Here is a 16,702-nt window from a genome sequence, read left to right as displayed (position 1 = left end):
TTAAATATTTCAACATCAATCCCACCACCATTACACCTTCCTACCAGCTTTATTTCAAGTTTTCCCACCACCGTCCAAGGCTACCGCAGAGGCAGATGCTAAATAATTTATTTTGTATTGCTTGTTATAAATAATTGACTAAAAATTATCTAAAAAATTTCCTTAGAGGAAAGTGTTGTATCTCATCTTGGAATCATTAAGGCCCTGAATTAGAAATTATTAAGTGAGGTTAGAGTTTGAGTTTTGTGTGCTAATATATGTACATGTACATGTACATATATGTATATATATTTTTTCAATATTGGTTATCTTCTACCTTGCACCACAATAAATGTGGTGTGCTACTCTTGGTATATCAGTGGCATAATTGTATGAACTGTTACATAAGTGGTCTTGTGCTTCTGGACCACTACAGATTTTTCATGGATTTGGAACAGGGTGCTGGAACAGGGGTCAATTTTTTTTTAACTGGATGGTAATTTGGGGGTCCAGAAGAATCTCTGCAGCATGCTGCTCTCTTTTGAGATTCATTTGTGAGCCTGGTTCATGGCCATTAATGCCCTTAAATAGCTCCCAGTGGTGGTTCATGGTCGTGAATGCCTGGAAATCTGAAGCACAGGGAGATAAAAAAGCAGAGCCCATTCCTGACTCTGGAAGCCTGCAGATTTCAGTTTCAAGTCCCAGATACCTGGATATTTCAGTGGACTCAATCTCATGCTATATAGGTTTTTAAATTAGAACCTCAATTTGATTTCTGGGAAAAGTCCCCATGGCTCTGGATATTCTTCAGATATTAATTCTTTGCTTCTCAAAGAGAAATGACTGAGCATGCTTCTAATTTTTTATACAATAAGATTAAATTCACAGCCTCTTATTTTTGACAGATTCTGTTCTTTTTACTCCAGCAGATTTCATTAACATCTGTCCAAATGTTTCCCAAAGATGGGAATACCATCCACTAAGATCCACTGACTGATTCAAGAGGCAGTAGACACCTCAGGTGCATTTAGTCGGCAGTTTCTGCTTGACATCTGAAAGAAGGTAGATTTCCAGGAGGAACTGAACACTTTTTCTGGAAAAAGTGTGGTGAAACAAATAAGTAATGAGGGCCTCTAAATAGATATCTCTTAAAAAGGTTTTCTTTGTTATTTTTTAAGATTTAGTACGTTACATACAAATATACCCTAAATATCATCCAGATTACTTCCTGTATAATTTTAAGTTATGGTCTCTGGGAAATATGCAAAAAATTTATATAATGTTGGAGATACAGTATAAGGATTAAGGTACTTGTCTTGCATGCAACCAATTTTAGTTTGACAATAAAGAAATGATCCTTGGAACACCCATGATATCCCACTAGAATATTAATATTACAGCAAATACTCAGACATCATGTCTCCATGTGGGATTCCAAGAGAGATGATAACAATATCAGATAAAAAATATGAAATTTTGTATGGCCTAATAAAAAATATTTCAGAATTATAATTCACCAAATTGTCAAGAATTGTATATCTAGCCCAACTCAAATGAAGTAGAAGTAGATCCCAACACTTGATGTTGTAATAACAAATTTATACTGTGAATAATGACTGAAGATAGAATACAATGCCTGGATACTTTTGAAAAATAGAAGCACCTCCTCTAACAATTAAAATTTCATTTTCCTTTTTGGTGGTTGGAGTGGTTGGACAGTGATGCTGAGGGCTAACTCCTAGCTCTGTGCTCATAGATCACTCCTGGTGATAATTCTGGGAGCCATACGCAGTACCAGGGATAAATCAGGTTGCCCTATGTACTTTACTGCAGCCCCTAAGTTTGGTTTCTATAAAAATTAAATTTACAAAATAGCATGCAGAAATAATTTTATACCTGAAACCAAAATTCTTCAAAGGCCACAATAATTAGAGAAAATAGGTAATTTTGATAAAGGGGGCTTTCGATTTGTGGAACATAAGAGGATTAGTAAATGTACCAGACAACAAGCATTTTATGTGGAATTTGGGGAGAGCTATGTTACTTCCAGAACTAGCAAATTTCACCAAGAATCCAGGATTTCTTGTTAAACCTCCTAATGGTCTTCTAGAGAATATAGAAAAACTCATTGAATTAGGAGAGCGTAAGTTTGCATTTATCAGGTCACCAACTGATTTTGATAGCTATCAATGCTTTTAAAGTTAAAAAAAAAACTTCTAGATATTATTCATTCTCTAAGGAAATCTTTTCTTTTCTTGCCTTTGTAATGTTGGTAAAGGAGTTAAGGACTCACATGTGACACATATACTCTATTTCTGAGTCTGTTACTGGACCATGAGTGATTCATTTGCTTGTTGGTTCTTGGTTGTGTTTTTCTTTTCTTTCTTTCTTTTTTTTTTTTTTTGTGGGGAGAGGGCACATCCAGAAATACTCCAGGATTATTCCTGCTCCCTGAGTTTCTCTTAAATAAGAAATTATTTTCTTGTTACTTTTACCAGCTCTCATCTGTTCAATAAAAGAATCCCAAACTCTTAGACATTTATATAGCTATAAAGCTTATCAAGAAAATACTATTGCCCCCGTCCCAACAAGACCCCGAGTCACCGCCCACAAAGGGTTCCTCCAACAACTTATCAAGCTTCTTAACAGCCATGATCCCAGAGGCACACAAACCAATCTTGGAAACCAGCAGCTTTTGGCAAAAATCCCTCCAGACTTAATTACTAAAATATCACAATTCGAAAATCATGCAGCCACGACATCATTTGCTCTTCATAATCAGCAATAGAAAACAAATTATCTAATGATGCCTTTTTGGCAGGTCTGATTGTTGGGGAAAATTTCCAAATAATATGGATCTTTTGCTGAAATCATGAATATAATCAAAGTAGAGAGAGTAAAGTGGAAATCATCTATCACACAGGCAGGGAGAGGTGTGGGACAAGGGTTTACTGTGGTTCTTGGTGGTGGAAAATGTGAAGGGATGGGTGTATGACCGAGACTTAAACCCGAAAGCTTTGTAACTGTTATCACGGTGATTCAATAAATTTAAAAAAAATAGCATTTGATTTTGTTTTATATTCTTACCTTGCTATCCCATTAGTCTTGGCTATCTATCTCAAAATAATATGGTATTTCCCTCTGAACAATCTATTGAAAAAAATAAATGTTAATAGAAGTTTTTGTCACTTAACTTTATATCTAAATATTTAATCCATATCATGGAGTTACAACTTCATGTAGAAGTAAATTCTAGGAGTTCATGTAGACTTAAGTCACCATTGTAGATATTATACAATAAAATAAATTCTAAAATCAATATGATCACCTCTATCTTTTCCTTTCCACACTGTAAGTTTTACTCATTGGATTCTTTAAAGAAGAAGATGTGAATGAATTTTTCCCGAATCTGCTTGGTCTTTACCCCATAGATAATTGGATTGAGCGCAGGAGGGATAACTACGTAGAGGTTGGCAACCATAATGTGGAAGGAGAGAGGAATATTGTGACCAAAACGGTGGGAAAGGACAGAAAACAGGCAAGGAGTATAAAATATGAGAATGACACAAACATGGGAACCACAAGTGCTGAGGGCTTTCTGGCGGGCATCCTGGGATGGAAGGTTAAAGATGGCATGAAGAATGAGACAGTAGGAGACACCAATAAGGATCATGTCTGAGACAACAGTCATTAGAGGCACTGCAAATCCATACCAGATGTTGACGGAGATGTCTGCACAGGAGAGTCGGGCAACACCTATGTGCTCACAGTAGGTATGGGGGATGGTGAGAGTGCGGCAGTAAGGCAGTCTCTTTAATAGAAACACACATGGGAAGATGATAGCAAAGCTCCTGCTGACAATGCCTACTACAATCTTAGTAATCATCTGGTGTGTTAGAATAGTGGTATACCTGAGAGGGAAGCAAATGGCAACATAGCGATCAAACGCCATGGCCAGAAGGATGGCAGACTCTACAAAAAAGCTACAGTGAAGAAAAAACATCTGAGTTAGGCATCCAGGAAAGGTAATTTTCTGGGGACCCCGCCAGTAGATGCTCATAGCTTTGGGTACACATGTATTAGACATGACGAGATCTGTAGCAGCCAGGATGGAGAGAAAAAAGAACATGGGCTCGTGCAGACTACGCTCTGTGGAGATAAGATAGATAAGGGCACCATTGCCCAGGAGAGCCACAAGGTAGATAATGAAGAATGGAATGCTGATCCAGATGTGAAAGTGCTCCAGCCCTGGGATTCCCAGTAGGATGAAGGCTTCTGGATTGTAGCTGCTCAAGTTGAAGATTGCCATCATGGTCTTCTGTTAGAGAGAAATCATTCACTAAAAATAAAAATTAAAAAATTCATTGTTCATTATTAGCAATATCTTAAAGACTCAGCCTTTACTCCTTCTTCAGCATAAATTCTTTTCAACTTTGGAAAATCAGAAACTACCCCCCTTTTTTAATGGTATTCTGACAAAATGTGATCACATTGAAATTTTTTCCCAGAAATACCAAACTTGCAAATGTATTGCGTTCAGTCCAGCTATCAGTAATCGAGACAAAAATTTAATAATCTATATCAATGGAATTTTTTTTTTGCTTGTTTGTTCTTTTTTTCCTTTTTTTTTTTAAATTTTATTTATTTTTAATTAGAGAATCACCGTGAGGGTACAGTTACAGATTTATACACTTTTGTGCTTATACTTCCCTCATACAAAGTTCGGGAACCCATCCCTTCACCAGTGCCCATTCTCCACCACCCGTAAACCCAGCATCCCTCCCACCCTCCCCAATCCCATCTCCCCCCCACCCCACCCTGCCACTGTGGCAAGGCATTCCCTTCTGTTCTCTCTAATTAGCTGTTGTGGTTTGCAATAAAGGTGTTCAGTGGCCGCTGTGCTCAGTCTCTAGCCCTCATTCAGCCCGCAACTCCCTTCCCCCACATGGCCTTCGACTACAATGTAGTTGGTGATCGCTTCTCTGAGTTGACCTTTCCCCGGAACGTGAGGCCAGCCTCGAAGCCATGGAGTCAACCTCCTGGTACTTATTTCTACAGTTCTTGGGTGATAGTCTCCCACTCTGTTATTCTATATACCATAGATGAGTGCAATCTTACTATGTCTGTCTCTCTCTTTCTGACTCATTTCACTCAGCATGAAACTTTTCATGCCCATCCACTTAACTACAAAATTCTTGACCTCCTTTTTTCTAACAGCTGCATAGTATAATGGAATTTTTTTTTAAATGTAATGATTGTGGGGGCTGGTGTTAGAGTAAAGTGGATAGGGCATTTGCCTGCATTCGACTGACCTGGTTTGGTCCCCAGCATCCCAGATAGTCCCTTGAGCCCATTCATGAATAATTTCTGAGAATAGAGCCAGGAGTAACTGTATGCATCACAAGGTGTCAAGCAAAAAGTTTTTTGAAAAAAAAGTACTTTATTTGATATTTTGAAATAAATTTTTAGTTTTAGGTATTTTAAACCTTTAATAACAACTGCAAGATAACATGACATTCAGAAGTAAGTCTCAAACGTCAAGGTATATTACACATTTTCTTTTTAATTTTGTCTCAAGATTAGAGACACACACAAAAAATGATTAGAGACACAATTCATTCTAGCTCCATTAATTCTGTAGTGAAGATCACTCATGCAAACAGGATACATGTGCTTTTCTAAAAGCAATGTCTATCTCTTTTGTCAAAGCAGATTCTTAAAGGTTTTTCCAAGTTGGATGTTTTTAGAGAAATGCAGCAACTGAGTCATCCAGATAGACCTGGTCTCCAGGATGAGATCTCTGGAACCTTCTAGTAATGGGGGTGGGCTGAGTCCCGGAAGGCCCAGTCCCCCACCCACATTTGACATTCTCTTGCATATAAATGGCCCAATTCCATGACTAATCTAAAGCTGCTAAATGATTCCAATTACATAGCTCCTGGATCAACATCTCTAAATTTCACAGTACTGATAGGCCAGAAGGAGCACAGAAAATTAGATGGTTAAATTGTGTAAACTCCCATGAAACTCAATGAATGAAAACAGTAAAGTAGAAGGCTCAGTATATCATCAGAAAATGACTCTAGTAGTAGCATTGTGAGATATGTGTTCAAAAACAATATAAAAAATTATGTGGTATCCGCTAAGAGGGAAACCATGGGAGCGTGGGGGGTTGGGACATTGATGGAGGGAAGGTCACACTGGGAGTGGGATTGTTGTGGAAATACTGAATATCTGAAATTACTGCATTATGGTGTTTAAGAAAGTTTCAAACATTTAAAGATCCAATAATAAAACTAAATGATGCCTCTATGCAATAAAAAAGAATACATTCTTTATCATTCCTATGTCAGAGTCTTAGAAATGAGATCCTTCTCTCACATATAAGTAGCACATGCAGTAGAAGTAGCACATGCCATGTTCAATAAACATTTTTAAGGGCATTTATCACTGACTAATCTATTCAAGAACTCATCCATTTAAGACTTTATTAAAACATAATTCTTCTGTATAGTGACATAATACTCTATTCTTTCTCACATAATTAGAGATATATTTATAGGCACTTGAATGTTGGAGCTTTACAGTGAGTCATCCTTGTATGCTAATTTTAATCATACACTGGACAACTTTATATAAGTATAAATATTTAAATTTATACATATAAATATACTGGAATATATGTAATGAATATATTTCTTAATTATGGCTTTGGAATTATATAGTTATTAGTCATCTTATGCGTAGTCATTTCACATAGAAAGCATTGAGGTGCATCCAACTTAGCATGTCCCAAAACACCACATTTCTCTTTCCATTTCCCCAACAAGTTTTGCCAAAATGTTTTCCAATACAATTAATTATACTATATCAAAATCAGTTTTTTTAAGTACTAGACTTAATATAAACTTATTCATATCTCCTTCACTTGCAGTCAGCTAATTAATGCTTCAAACAATTCCCTTATTAGGGCATTCAACTTCTATACATCACTCTATTCCATTCACTTATATCTATTAATGCATTGATTGCTCCATGCTGCATGCCATTATCTTTCACCAGAACCTCTACTTAGATTCATTATCTAAAGGCACTTTTCTCATTGAGTAACTAAAGGAAGATATTGTGCAGCATTATTCCCTACTCCAAGGAGGGGCAGGGAAATAAACATATAATTCCAAGTATGAAGAAGTAGGATGTTTGGTACTTCATAAAAATCATATGGCTACTTAAAGAACAATAAGGTCTGTCTCATCTTAAAAGTCTTTAATGCTTGGTGATGGAATATGTGCACTGGTGAAGGGATGGGTGTTTGAGCATTGTATAACTGAGACTTAAACCTGAAAGCTTTGTAACTTTCCACATGGTGAATCAATAAAAGAATTAAAAATAAATAAATAAATAAATAAAATTTAAAAAATAAATAAATAAAATAAAAGTGTTTAATGTAAAATTATTACAGTGAAAATCAATGAAGAGAAGCTTTAACTATAATCTTGGAATCAAGAATCAGTTTTTCCTGCCATTGCCATAAAATTATAAATATTACCAGTAATTTCCCCACTTATTCCCTATAGTATCCTACAAATATTTTGCAGAGAGCAATGAGAGAGGCTTAAATAATAGAGACCCCTCATTTACACAATACTCATATTCACACCATGAATATCAATATACTTTCAAACTATATTCACAGTTCCTATCATTGAACGTCTCATTTACTGCAGCCCACATTTTGCCCACCTTCTCTCACCTCTCTATCACCTCTATATCTCATAGGCTTTGCTCCTTTCTGGTTTTGCCTTTTATAAAGCTTCTTCTTTACCACATCACAGGCTCCTACCTTGAAGGTCTTTGTTCAGTTAGCATTTTGAAGGTGCATTCAAGAACCTGAGAGTGCAGACACAGCAATCAGGAAAATACCAAAGAAAGAAAGAAGCTGGCCCAGCGTCACTAAGGACAGACTAAGAGACATATATAGATTCATATTCATATTGGGAAGAACAAACACAGGACACTGAAGCGACGGTTTAAATGTTCTTCTCTTGATTTCTCCAGAGACTAAAGACAAGTTGTAGCAGAGGGCCTCTGAGCCAGAAAGACCTATGCAACTCAGGTCCCAGTCGACTGTTTAGAAAGTGGAAGAGTGATCAACCAGGTTAATATTTTGCCAGCTTAGACGTTTACATTGCTCATGTTAGTGGTTTCTCATTACTTATAGATCCAGAGTTATCTCATTAATTGCAGGGTCATGACCTAACTTGCTCAGTAGTTTTATATAGAAACTCTGGTTTCAGTAAGATCTACCATGTCTCTTCTGCTCGCCATCAACAGAATTCTTCTTGTGTAGGTTCTATTTTTTTTGTCTAAATATCTGGAAGAGAGTTCTATAAAGAATCATCAGCATATCACTCTTGAATAAACATATACGGTTCTAAGTGTAAGTTAGAATCCCAGCAAGGGGACAGAGAGAACAAAGTTATATGCCTTACATATAGCTGACAGTGAATTGATCACTGGCACCAGATGGTCCCCAGAGCATCCCAGGTATATTCTCAGGTCACTGACTCCCACCCACTGTGGGTAAACCTTAGCACCACAGTACCACGCAGCTTTGAGTCTTCAGGCCTTCACGTTGATACACAAGATGGTTGGCCTAGAATCACTGAAAGGGATCCAGGGACTCTTGACAATCCCTTGGGAGACCTGATTTCTAAAAATCTGGAAAATTCTTATCTATAATTTCTTTAACAATTGGTTCTTCATCAAATTTGCCTTCCTGAGGCTAGAGCAATAGCACAGCGGGTAGGGCGTTTGCCTTGCATGTGGCCCAGGAGTAACCCCTGTGCATCCCTGGGTGTCACCCAAAAAGAAAAAAAAATTTTGCCTTCCTGCTCCTTGTGGAGAATAAATACTTAAATACTTAAAAATTTAGAGAAATACTTAAATATTAAAAAATGTAGAGCTTGTCATTTACTTTCATTCATTTACATTTTATGTCTACTTATTTTAGTTCATTTCCACACCACTCACACATACACAGTAGTAATAGACATGGTGTTTTCTTTTCCTTTTATAATATTCAGTGTTCTCTCATTTTATAAAAATAAAAGTTGGTGGAGCCGGAAGTACATTGGGTAACCACTTGCTTCTCAAGATCCTAACAGGTTCAATCCCAGCACCCACAAGCCCATCAGAAATGATCCCTGAGTACAGAGGTAGGAGGAATCCCTGAGCATAGGTGGGTGTGACAGAAAAAGCAAAAGTAATAATAATTGTCAGTAGTAATAGAAATAAAAATTGGTGTAAGCAAGTGCATATATTTTGAAAATTGTTGGAGCCGTCTATGTTGCAGGGAATTGTACTCAGTTCAGCTGCTTGTAGGTAACTGCATTACCTGCTTTTCTATATCTCTAACTCTGAGAAAATAATTTCAACTGAAACCTAAATATCAATTGTCAAGAAATAAACAGAAGACACAAGAACCATATTCAGTAGACTATTTATGCATTTAACTTAACTAGGCAAGTGCTATCTTTCTTAACATTGGCATTTATCTTGTGAGATCTTTTGTGTAAGTTCCCCCAAACACAGTAATAATATTATTTAGATTTCTGAAATATGATAAAAGTTCTATTCTTTGGGGCCCAAAGAAATAAGACAGATATTAAGGATTTTGCCTCATATGTGGACAACCCAGGTCTTGATCTCTGGCACCCCATCTGGTCTCCTGAGCCTGCCAGGTGTGATCCTTGAGTACAGAGCTAAGAGTAAGCCACCTGAGCACCACCATATGTGGCCCCCAAGCAAAATAACTGAATAAATAAAGTTGTATTCTTCTATGTATGTAGAAGGAACATTTAAATTCAAGTTGAATTTGAGTTTTAAAATAAACTTTGTCAGTGACTGAAGAAAGTTATTTAAACTGGATAGAGATGGAAGATAGGAACCATTGAAAGTTAACAGCATTGAACAAAGCATTTAAAATAATATTTTAATATTCATAAATTCTTTATTGAAAACACACAGGTTTTGGAAGTAATGTTTGTACTATTATTATTTACTATGAGGAAAGAAAAATATTGAAGGGCTTTTTAATGGAGGAAAATAGTGGTTTTCCAGCTCATGCTGGATAAATTAAGTTTGTGAGATTGTGAACAGTTGACTGGGGAGCAACTCAATAATAAAGTTCGATCACCCTGATAAATTCAAAAAATAAAATTAAATAAAGAAAAATATTTAAAATCAGGCAAACCTAAAACTGCATAAACCTACTACTGACTTTGAATATCTAATAAGTCACTGTATGTTTATAAGCTAAATAAATTCATATCAGGGCTGGAGTGATAGTACAGCTGGTAGGGCATTTGCCTTACATGCAGTCGGCCCAGGTTTGATTCCTAGCATCCCATATGGTCCCCCAAGCATCGCCAGGAGTAATTCCTGAGTAAAAAGCCAGGAGTAACCCCTGTGCATTGCCAGGCGTGACCCAAAAAGCAAATAAATAAATAAATAAATAAGTTCAAATCTGCTAGGTAAATACATATTAATCTCCTCAAGTGTTAATTAAACATATTAACTTTATAACATATGACTCAACTGTAGTTAAAATACTTTCAGAGAATATAATTGAAGAAAAATATTTCAGGATTTGTGTAATAGAGCATTGAGTAAAGAGATGTCTTGGATGAAACCAACCCAAGTTCAATCCTCTGAGCTACATATGGTCCCCTGAGTCCTGCCAGGAATGATCTGTGAATGGAGAGTCAAGAGTACTGTCTGAGTACACACCTGAGTAGTACTAGTTGTGGCCCCCCAAAACAAAAAATGTAAAATATGATCAGATTAATATAACCTGTGATAAGTAGGGAAAATAATACGTAAGAACACTTAAAAATAATGAATAATAATATTAATAATAATAATAAATGTTAGACTGAATTAATAAATTTTGTGTAATTAAAAATAATACTTCTTATAATGTGGACTTTTATCTATAAACTGAGGAGCTTTCCATTGGATTTATAAATTATGAAACACTAGAATGCATTTCATGTAACAAAATTGCTCTATTTTAAAAATATCACAAGTATTTTCTAATGGAGGAGAGTAAGCTTTAGTATTGTAATTGTGAAGGTTCCATTCAACTCTCACTTGAGGATAATGAAATGAGAGACATTTGATGGGTTAAGTGAGCTTTATTGACAACAATCCTGTGATCTGGAAGACAGGGGACATAAAAAAACAAGAAGCACTCTCATAGAAAATAGGAACAACAAATCACATATTTAGCAAGGGTAAGTTAGACTGATTGGTGCCAAGGTGATAAATAAATTTGCAAAAGGATGGTTACCCTAAGTTCTGAGCTAACAGAAAGTTCAGAATTCTGACTGCTTCTTCACTTGTCATTTAGGAAAAGATAACTGGGGCATTTTAAACATTTCCAACAACCAATAACCAGACATATTTTTTTGGTTTCTGCCATTGTATTCAACCTTTCATTTATGTGGGCTGGCTTCTGTATTGGTGCGCTTCTGTATCCATCATCACCATCCTCATACATGCAGTAGGAAACCAAACTAAGATAACAGATTTTTCAAAATTCTAGAAGATTTTATTTCTCTATTGCCATTTTTATGCTTTATACAGGTGTAGACTCTAATTTTAATTTAACCAGATTTACAGCTTGATTTTGGTCTCATGTTCTGTAAAATTTCACCGAATCAGAACTGAGTTCAATTTCAGTGAGGAATGTCTGAAACTTACAGTGGTATAATAATATACTGCTACATTAAGAAACAAATGAAATTTCACCTTTTACTAAATTTCTCCTCCAATGCCCTTCTTTACTCACTATGTCTTCTTCAAAGTGAAGAGGAGAATAAACTTTTCCTGAATCTGCTTCGTTTTCACTCCATAAACAATAGGATTTAGTGCAGGAGGTATCGCCACATAAAGATTTGCAAATAGAATGAGTATATTTCGAGGAACACTGTGCCCAAAACGATGAGCAAGAATGGAAAAGAAGGCAGGTGTGTAAAACATTAGGATAACACAGACATGGGAGCCACAGGTGCTGAGAGCCTTTTGACGGGCACCCTGGGATGAGAGGTGAAAGACTGCACGGAGAATGAAGGTGTAGGAAACAGCAATAAAGATAACATCTGAGATAACAGTCATAAGAGGCACAGCAAATCCATACCAGATGTTGATGGAGATGTCAGCAGTAGAAAGTCGAGCCACCCCTATATGCTCACAGTATGTGTGGGGGATGATGCGTGTCCCACAGAAGGGTAAGCGTTTCAGGAGAAAGACATCTGGCAAGATGACAGCGAAGCTCCTCACAATGATGCTCACGACAATCTTGATGATGACCTGTGGAGTCAGGATGGTGGTGTATCTCAAGGGAAAGCAGATGGCCACATAGCGATCAAAAGCCATGGCCAACAGGATGGCTGAGTCCACTACAAAGCTGAAGTGGAGGAAGAACATCTGGGTGAGACAACCAGAGAAGGTTATTTCATGGAAGGCAAACCAGAGGTTGCTGAGTAGTTTGGGGATGGTGGCAGTAGACAGAATGAGGTCTGTGGCAGCCAGCATAGAGAGGAAGAAAAACATGGGCTCGTGGAGACTGTGTTCAACTGTAATGAGATAGAGGAGAATACAATTGCCCACAATAGCCACGACATAGATGACACAGAAAGGGATCCCAATCCAGATGTGGAACTTCTCCAGGCCAGGAATTCCAACAAGGGTGAATGTAGGAGGGTTGTAGCAACTTAAGTTATACATGGTCTCTTCTACCTGGGATCCAATGATTTTTGAGCCCTGAGGACAAATCAGCTGTCAGAATGAGTCATAAATGATAACACTTCAACTCTGTGCATGGTGAATGCAACCGTAAAATTCAATGTTTATATGTGCAGTAACTTTCTGTTCCCTGTATCACTTCCTCCCTTAGAATTGAGAGTTTTTTCTGTTTGCCTTGGATGTTGATGGTCCTCTTTTGTTTTTTTTTTCTCTTTTCTTTTTTTCTTAAGCCTGGGCCACATCCAGGGTTACTTGGCAATTGGAAAGTGTTACTCTTGGTTCTGCACTAAGGCATTCTTCAGAGGACCTAATGGCATGCCAGGGACTGAACCCAGATTGGCCATGTGCAAGGCAAGGGCCCTATCCACTGTACTATCTTTCCAGCCCTAGTCCTTCATTTAAACATATATTTTGTTCTTTTATTTTTGTGGAATTTTTTTTTCAACCACACCTGACAATAGTCATTTATGTGTGCTCAGGAGTCATACACTCAGTACTTGAGGAACCATATTTACCAGGATCTAACCAAGGCCTCCCTGCATACAAAGTCTCCAGTCATTGCATAATTTATCTAACCTGTCTTCATTTTATTATGTATAATAAACCATACAAAATGGTTATTTTGTAAGTCAACCATTTATATGCTTAAACCTAGAATTCTGTGTTCGTATTTCAATAAAGTTTATTTAAAACAAACTAGTTAAAATGATGGAAAGGAAACATAATTAATATAGAAGGAGATTTATGTCTGTCTGAGACATTGAGGAAGGTAAGAGACTTAAAGAGAGAGTGGTACTAAAATTAATAAATGCAATGAGCCAAAGAGGGGAGTCTTGGCACTTAGTAAAGAAAACTTAAGTCTCAATCTATTTGATAAAATTGAACTAATGCATTTCAATAAAATAATCAAAAAGGCATGAAAGCACAAGGAAAGAAAGAAGGTGTTTCCTGAGTGGAGATAATGTATCTGCAGGAAATGTACAGAAACAAGTAAATAGTATTCCCCTGATTCATGGCAGAGAGCCATGAGACAGAAGCTAACATACTATCCAAGTTTGAGCCCTCAACCTGTCTCAGTTTAAATCTTTTCCTAACAGATGATCTGACAATGCTGCTATGTATAGATCAGGGAGTGTGATTTGCTTTAGGCAAAGTGAAGAGGAAAATACCCTGAGGTCAAAGTGGTAGTACAGTGGTTTGAATGCTTGTCTTGCACATCCCTGATATGGGTTTAATCACCAACCATAGTTCCATGAGCCTTCTGGAAGTGATCCCTGAACAGGAAACCAATAGTGATTCCTGGGCACTTCTGGGTATGGCTCCAAACCCAAAACTAAATAAATAAACAAACAAATGGAGAGAAGATTCTCTCTTCCCAATGATAACATTAAAAATAATACAGAGGGCCGGAGCAATAGCACAGCGGGTAGGGCGTTTGCCTTGCATGCGGCCGACCCAGGTTCGATCCCCGGCATCCCATATGGTCCCCCAAGCACCGCCAGGAGTAATTCCTGAGTGCAAAGCCAGGAGTAACCTCTGAGCATCGCTGGGTGTGACCCAAAAAGCAAAAAATAATAATAATAATAATACAGAAATTTGCTACAATATTTTCATTTCTGACTTGCTGGTACTTTTATTTTGGAATTGCTAGCTTGCACAATGTGGATTCTACCTTTATTGGTGCCTTTAAAAGTTGCACTATTGCAAAACGGGTGTATTATCCAGGTACTCGTACACTATTTTTTTGTACTGCTGGTCCTGTGCCAGAAACATTTTCTTTTATTGTTACTTGCTTTTTAAACTTTGTTTTAGCCACTTAAAGAAAATCTGCTTATGGCACAATTTGCCTCAAATCCATTCCAAGTTGTATATTTGTTTTCCAATAAAAAAAAATGACAATTTACCCAAAAAAAAAAAAAAGACCCTTTGAGATTTAAATCCATTGTGTACCCTATTTTCTAAGTGCTTTTATGTAATCTATAATGATGATGAGGTGGGTTCAGCAATTGGGAGTATCACAGACCAGTTTAGGAGATGTTTAGTTTTAAGTGCCCGCACCCCCAAGATATTCTCAAAGTCATTCAAACAGCTTTTAAGGAATGAAAGTAGATTTTTGCAATTAGTTTATACTAGGTCAATATGTTTGTGTTTTGACAACTTCTTTATTATTGTGAGCAGGAGAATGAAAAAAAATGGTGATAAAGAATTTTGTGACTTTATCACAAAATAATAAGTATTACCTAAGTTATACCTCCACACTGATACAGGGAAGGAGGGAAGGATGGAGGGAAGGAGAGAAGAAAGAAAAGAGGGAGGGAAGGAAGGAATGAAAGAGGGAAGAAGAAAAGAAAGGAAAAGAAAAGAGAAAGAGAAAAGACAAATGCATAACTAGTTCCCATTGTACAAAGGCTGATCCACCATTCACTCACACACCAGCAAGCATATGAAAGAATCTGTTAAGTAATACCTCCAGGCTGATACAGGCCTAACTCCTGAGGCACTGATTTTATTAGAATAAGTACAGGAAGAGAGTACTCATGAAAGCCTGTCTAAAACGACATTTTCATCATGGAAAAAAAAAAAACAACTTTTCAAAATATCTGTGGAGTTTAGGGTACAATGTCACACACTCTTGGACACAGACCCAAACTTCCTGATAAGAAAGAAGAACAATTCCTTGGAGTCACAAGGAATATATTTAAGGGAGAGGAAACATAGCGGAGACCCAAAACTTCCAGAGGGGAATGAAAGGAAACAACCAAACCAAAACTGACATCCTCAGAACCTGTTCTTGCTAGGGAGCCAGCGCAAAGGGCTGAGCTCTGAACTGCAATTGGGAGCCTGGGGTCTGATCCTTTGAACCATCAGAACAAAGTCCAGAGTACTGCATGGTCAGGGGCTTCAGAGCATTATCATATACGCCCCCAAGTCCTGACAAAACAAATACACAGCAATACAAACCCAACAGATAAAAACCAAATTCCTATTGTAAACTTAATCTTTTTCCCCAAAAAGATCCTTCTGAAGAGAGTCTGCTGTATCAGTCCCTGAACATGAAATCAAAAGCTTCCTATCTTTTTGTTAAATAACCACTGATATCTGAGGGATAGAGGATGCCCATATCTCAGAGTCATTTTCCAGGACACAGGCCCCATTTGTGCCCTGAATAAATGTGAGGTTAATTTTCTTTTTATAAGAAAAACACAGAGTCAATAGAGGATATTTCTCTTCTCTTTGACTACAGTTTTCAACTCACCAAACTTCGTCTTCTGTCTCCTTTTGGTACGTTGGTGGAGGGTTTCTTTTAAAAAGAATGGTTAAGAGTGATCCCATTAGAAGCAAATGAAATTTTTTATAGATGTTTGTATGTTCCCAGGAGAGAGAGCTCTGGTACTATGAATCCTTTCAACTCCCATTTCTAAACAAGGAATACAAACAACCATTTCAACACCTCTCTCGTGAGATCAAACATAATCTGGTGCTTTTAGTAAGATGTAGACTCCGGATCCCTAGGAGATTAAGTCCAGAGAGAGAATGCAGACACTGTCAAATGAGATACTTCTTGAACACCTAAGAATCTCTCTGTGCTTGTTATTCTTTAGTCAGTCTGCTTGTATAAACTACACCAGTATTGTACAAAGAAAACTTTGAAAATTTTGGAGTATTGAATTGTAAAACGTACATTTTTTTCCTGTACAGAATTTCAATTTTAAGTACTTCTTTTCATTGTGTGTTGCATATCTTGCATTGGGTATAAAAGTTATTTAAACTAGCTTTCTCCATTTACAAATTCAAACACAGATACATACAACATACACACAGACACATGTGTACACATATACACTTAAGAGTTTTACTTGAATTGCTTTACATTTCAGTATAAAATACTGCATTCATTTATCATATTGTGCAT

The 16,702-nt window shown here is 37.0% G+C and overlaps 2 protein-coding genes across 2 annotated transcripts; both read right to left on the bottom strand.

The window, feature by feature from the left end:
• Positions 1 to 3,337: 3,337 nt before the first annotated feature.
• LOC101539392 (olfactory receptor 52H1-like) lies at positions 3,338 to 4,291 on the bottom strand. Its single transcript, XM_004621207.2, has one exon. It carries the CDS (start codon positions 4,289 to 4,291, stop codon positions 3,338 to 3,340), a length of 954 nt encoding a protein of 317 aa, XP_004621264.2.
• Positions 4,292 to 11,832: 7,541 nt separating this feature from the next.
• LOC101549862 (olfactory receptor 52H1-like) lies at positions 11,833 to 12,771 on the bottom strand. Its single transcript, XM_004621245.2, has one exon. The coding sequence runs from the start codon at positions 12,769 to 12,771 to the stop codon at positions 11,833 to 11,835; it is 939 nt and encodes a 312-aa protein (XP_004621302.2).
• Positions 12,772 to 16,702: the final 3,931 nt, after the last annotated feature.

The sequence above is a fragment of the Sorex araneus genome, chromosome 6 (genome assembly GCF_027595985.1).
Source record: "Sorex araneus isolate mSorAra2 chromosome 6, mSorAra2.pri, whole genome shotgun sequence".
NCBI lineage: Eukaryota > Metazoa > Chordata > Mammalia > Eulipotyphla > Soricidae > Sorex > Sorex araneus.
The sequence above is the reverse complement of the archived record's forward strand: the minus strand, read 5'-3'. Positions and strand labels throughout refer to the sequence as shown.

Coding starts and splice junctions, on each gene's coding strand:
- LOC101549862 (XM_004621245.2), bottom strand. CDS start 12,771: ATGTATAACTTAAGTTGCTACAACCCTCCTACATTCACCCTTGTTGGA.
- LOC101539392 (XM_004621207.2), bottom strand. CDS start 4,291: ATGATGGCAATCTTCAACTTGAGCAGCTACAATCCAGAAGCCTTCATC.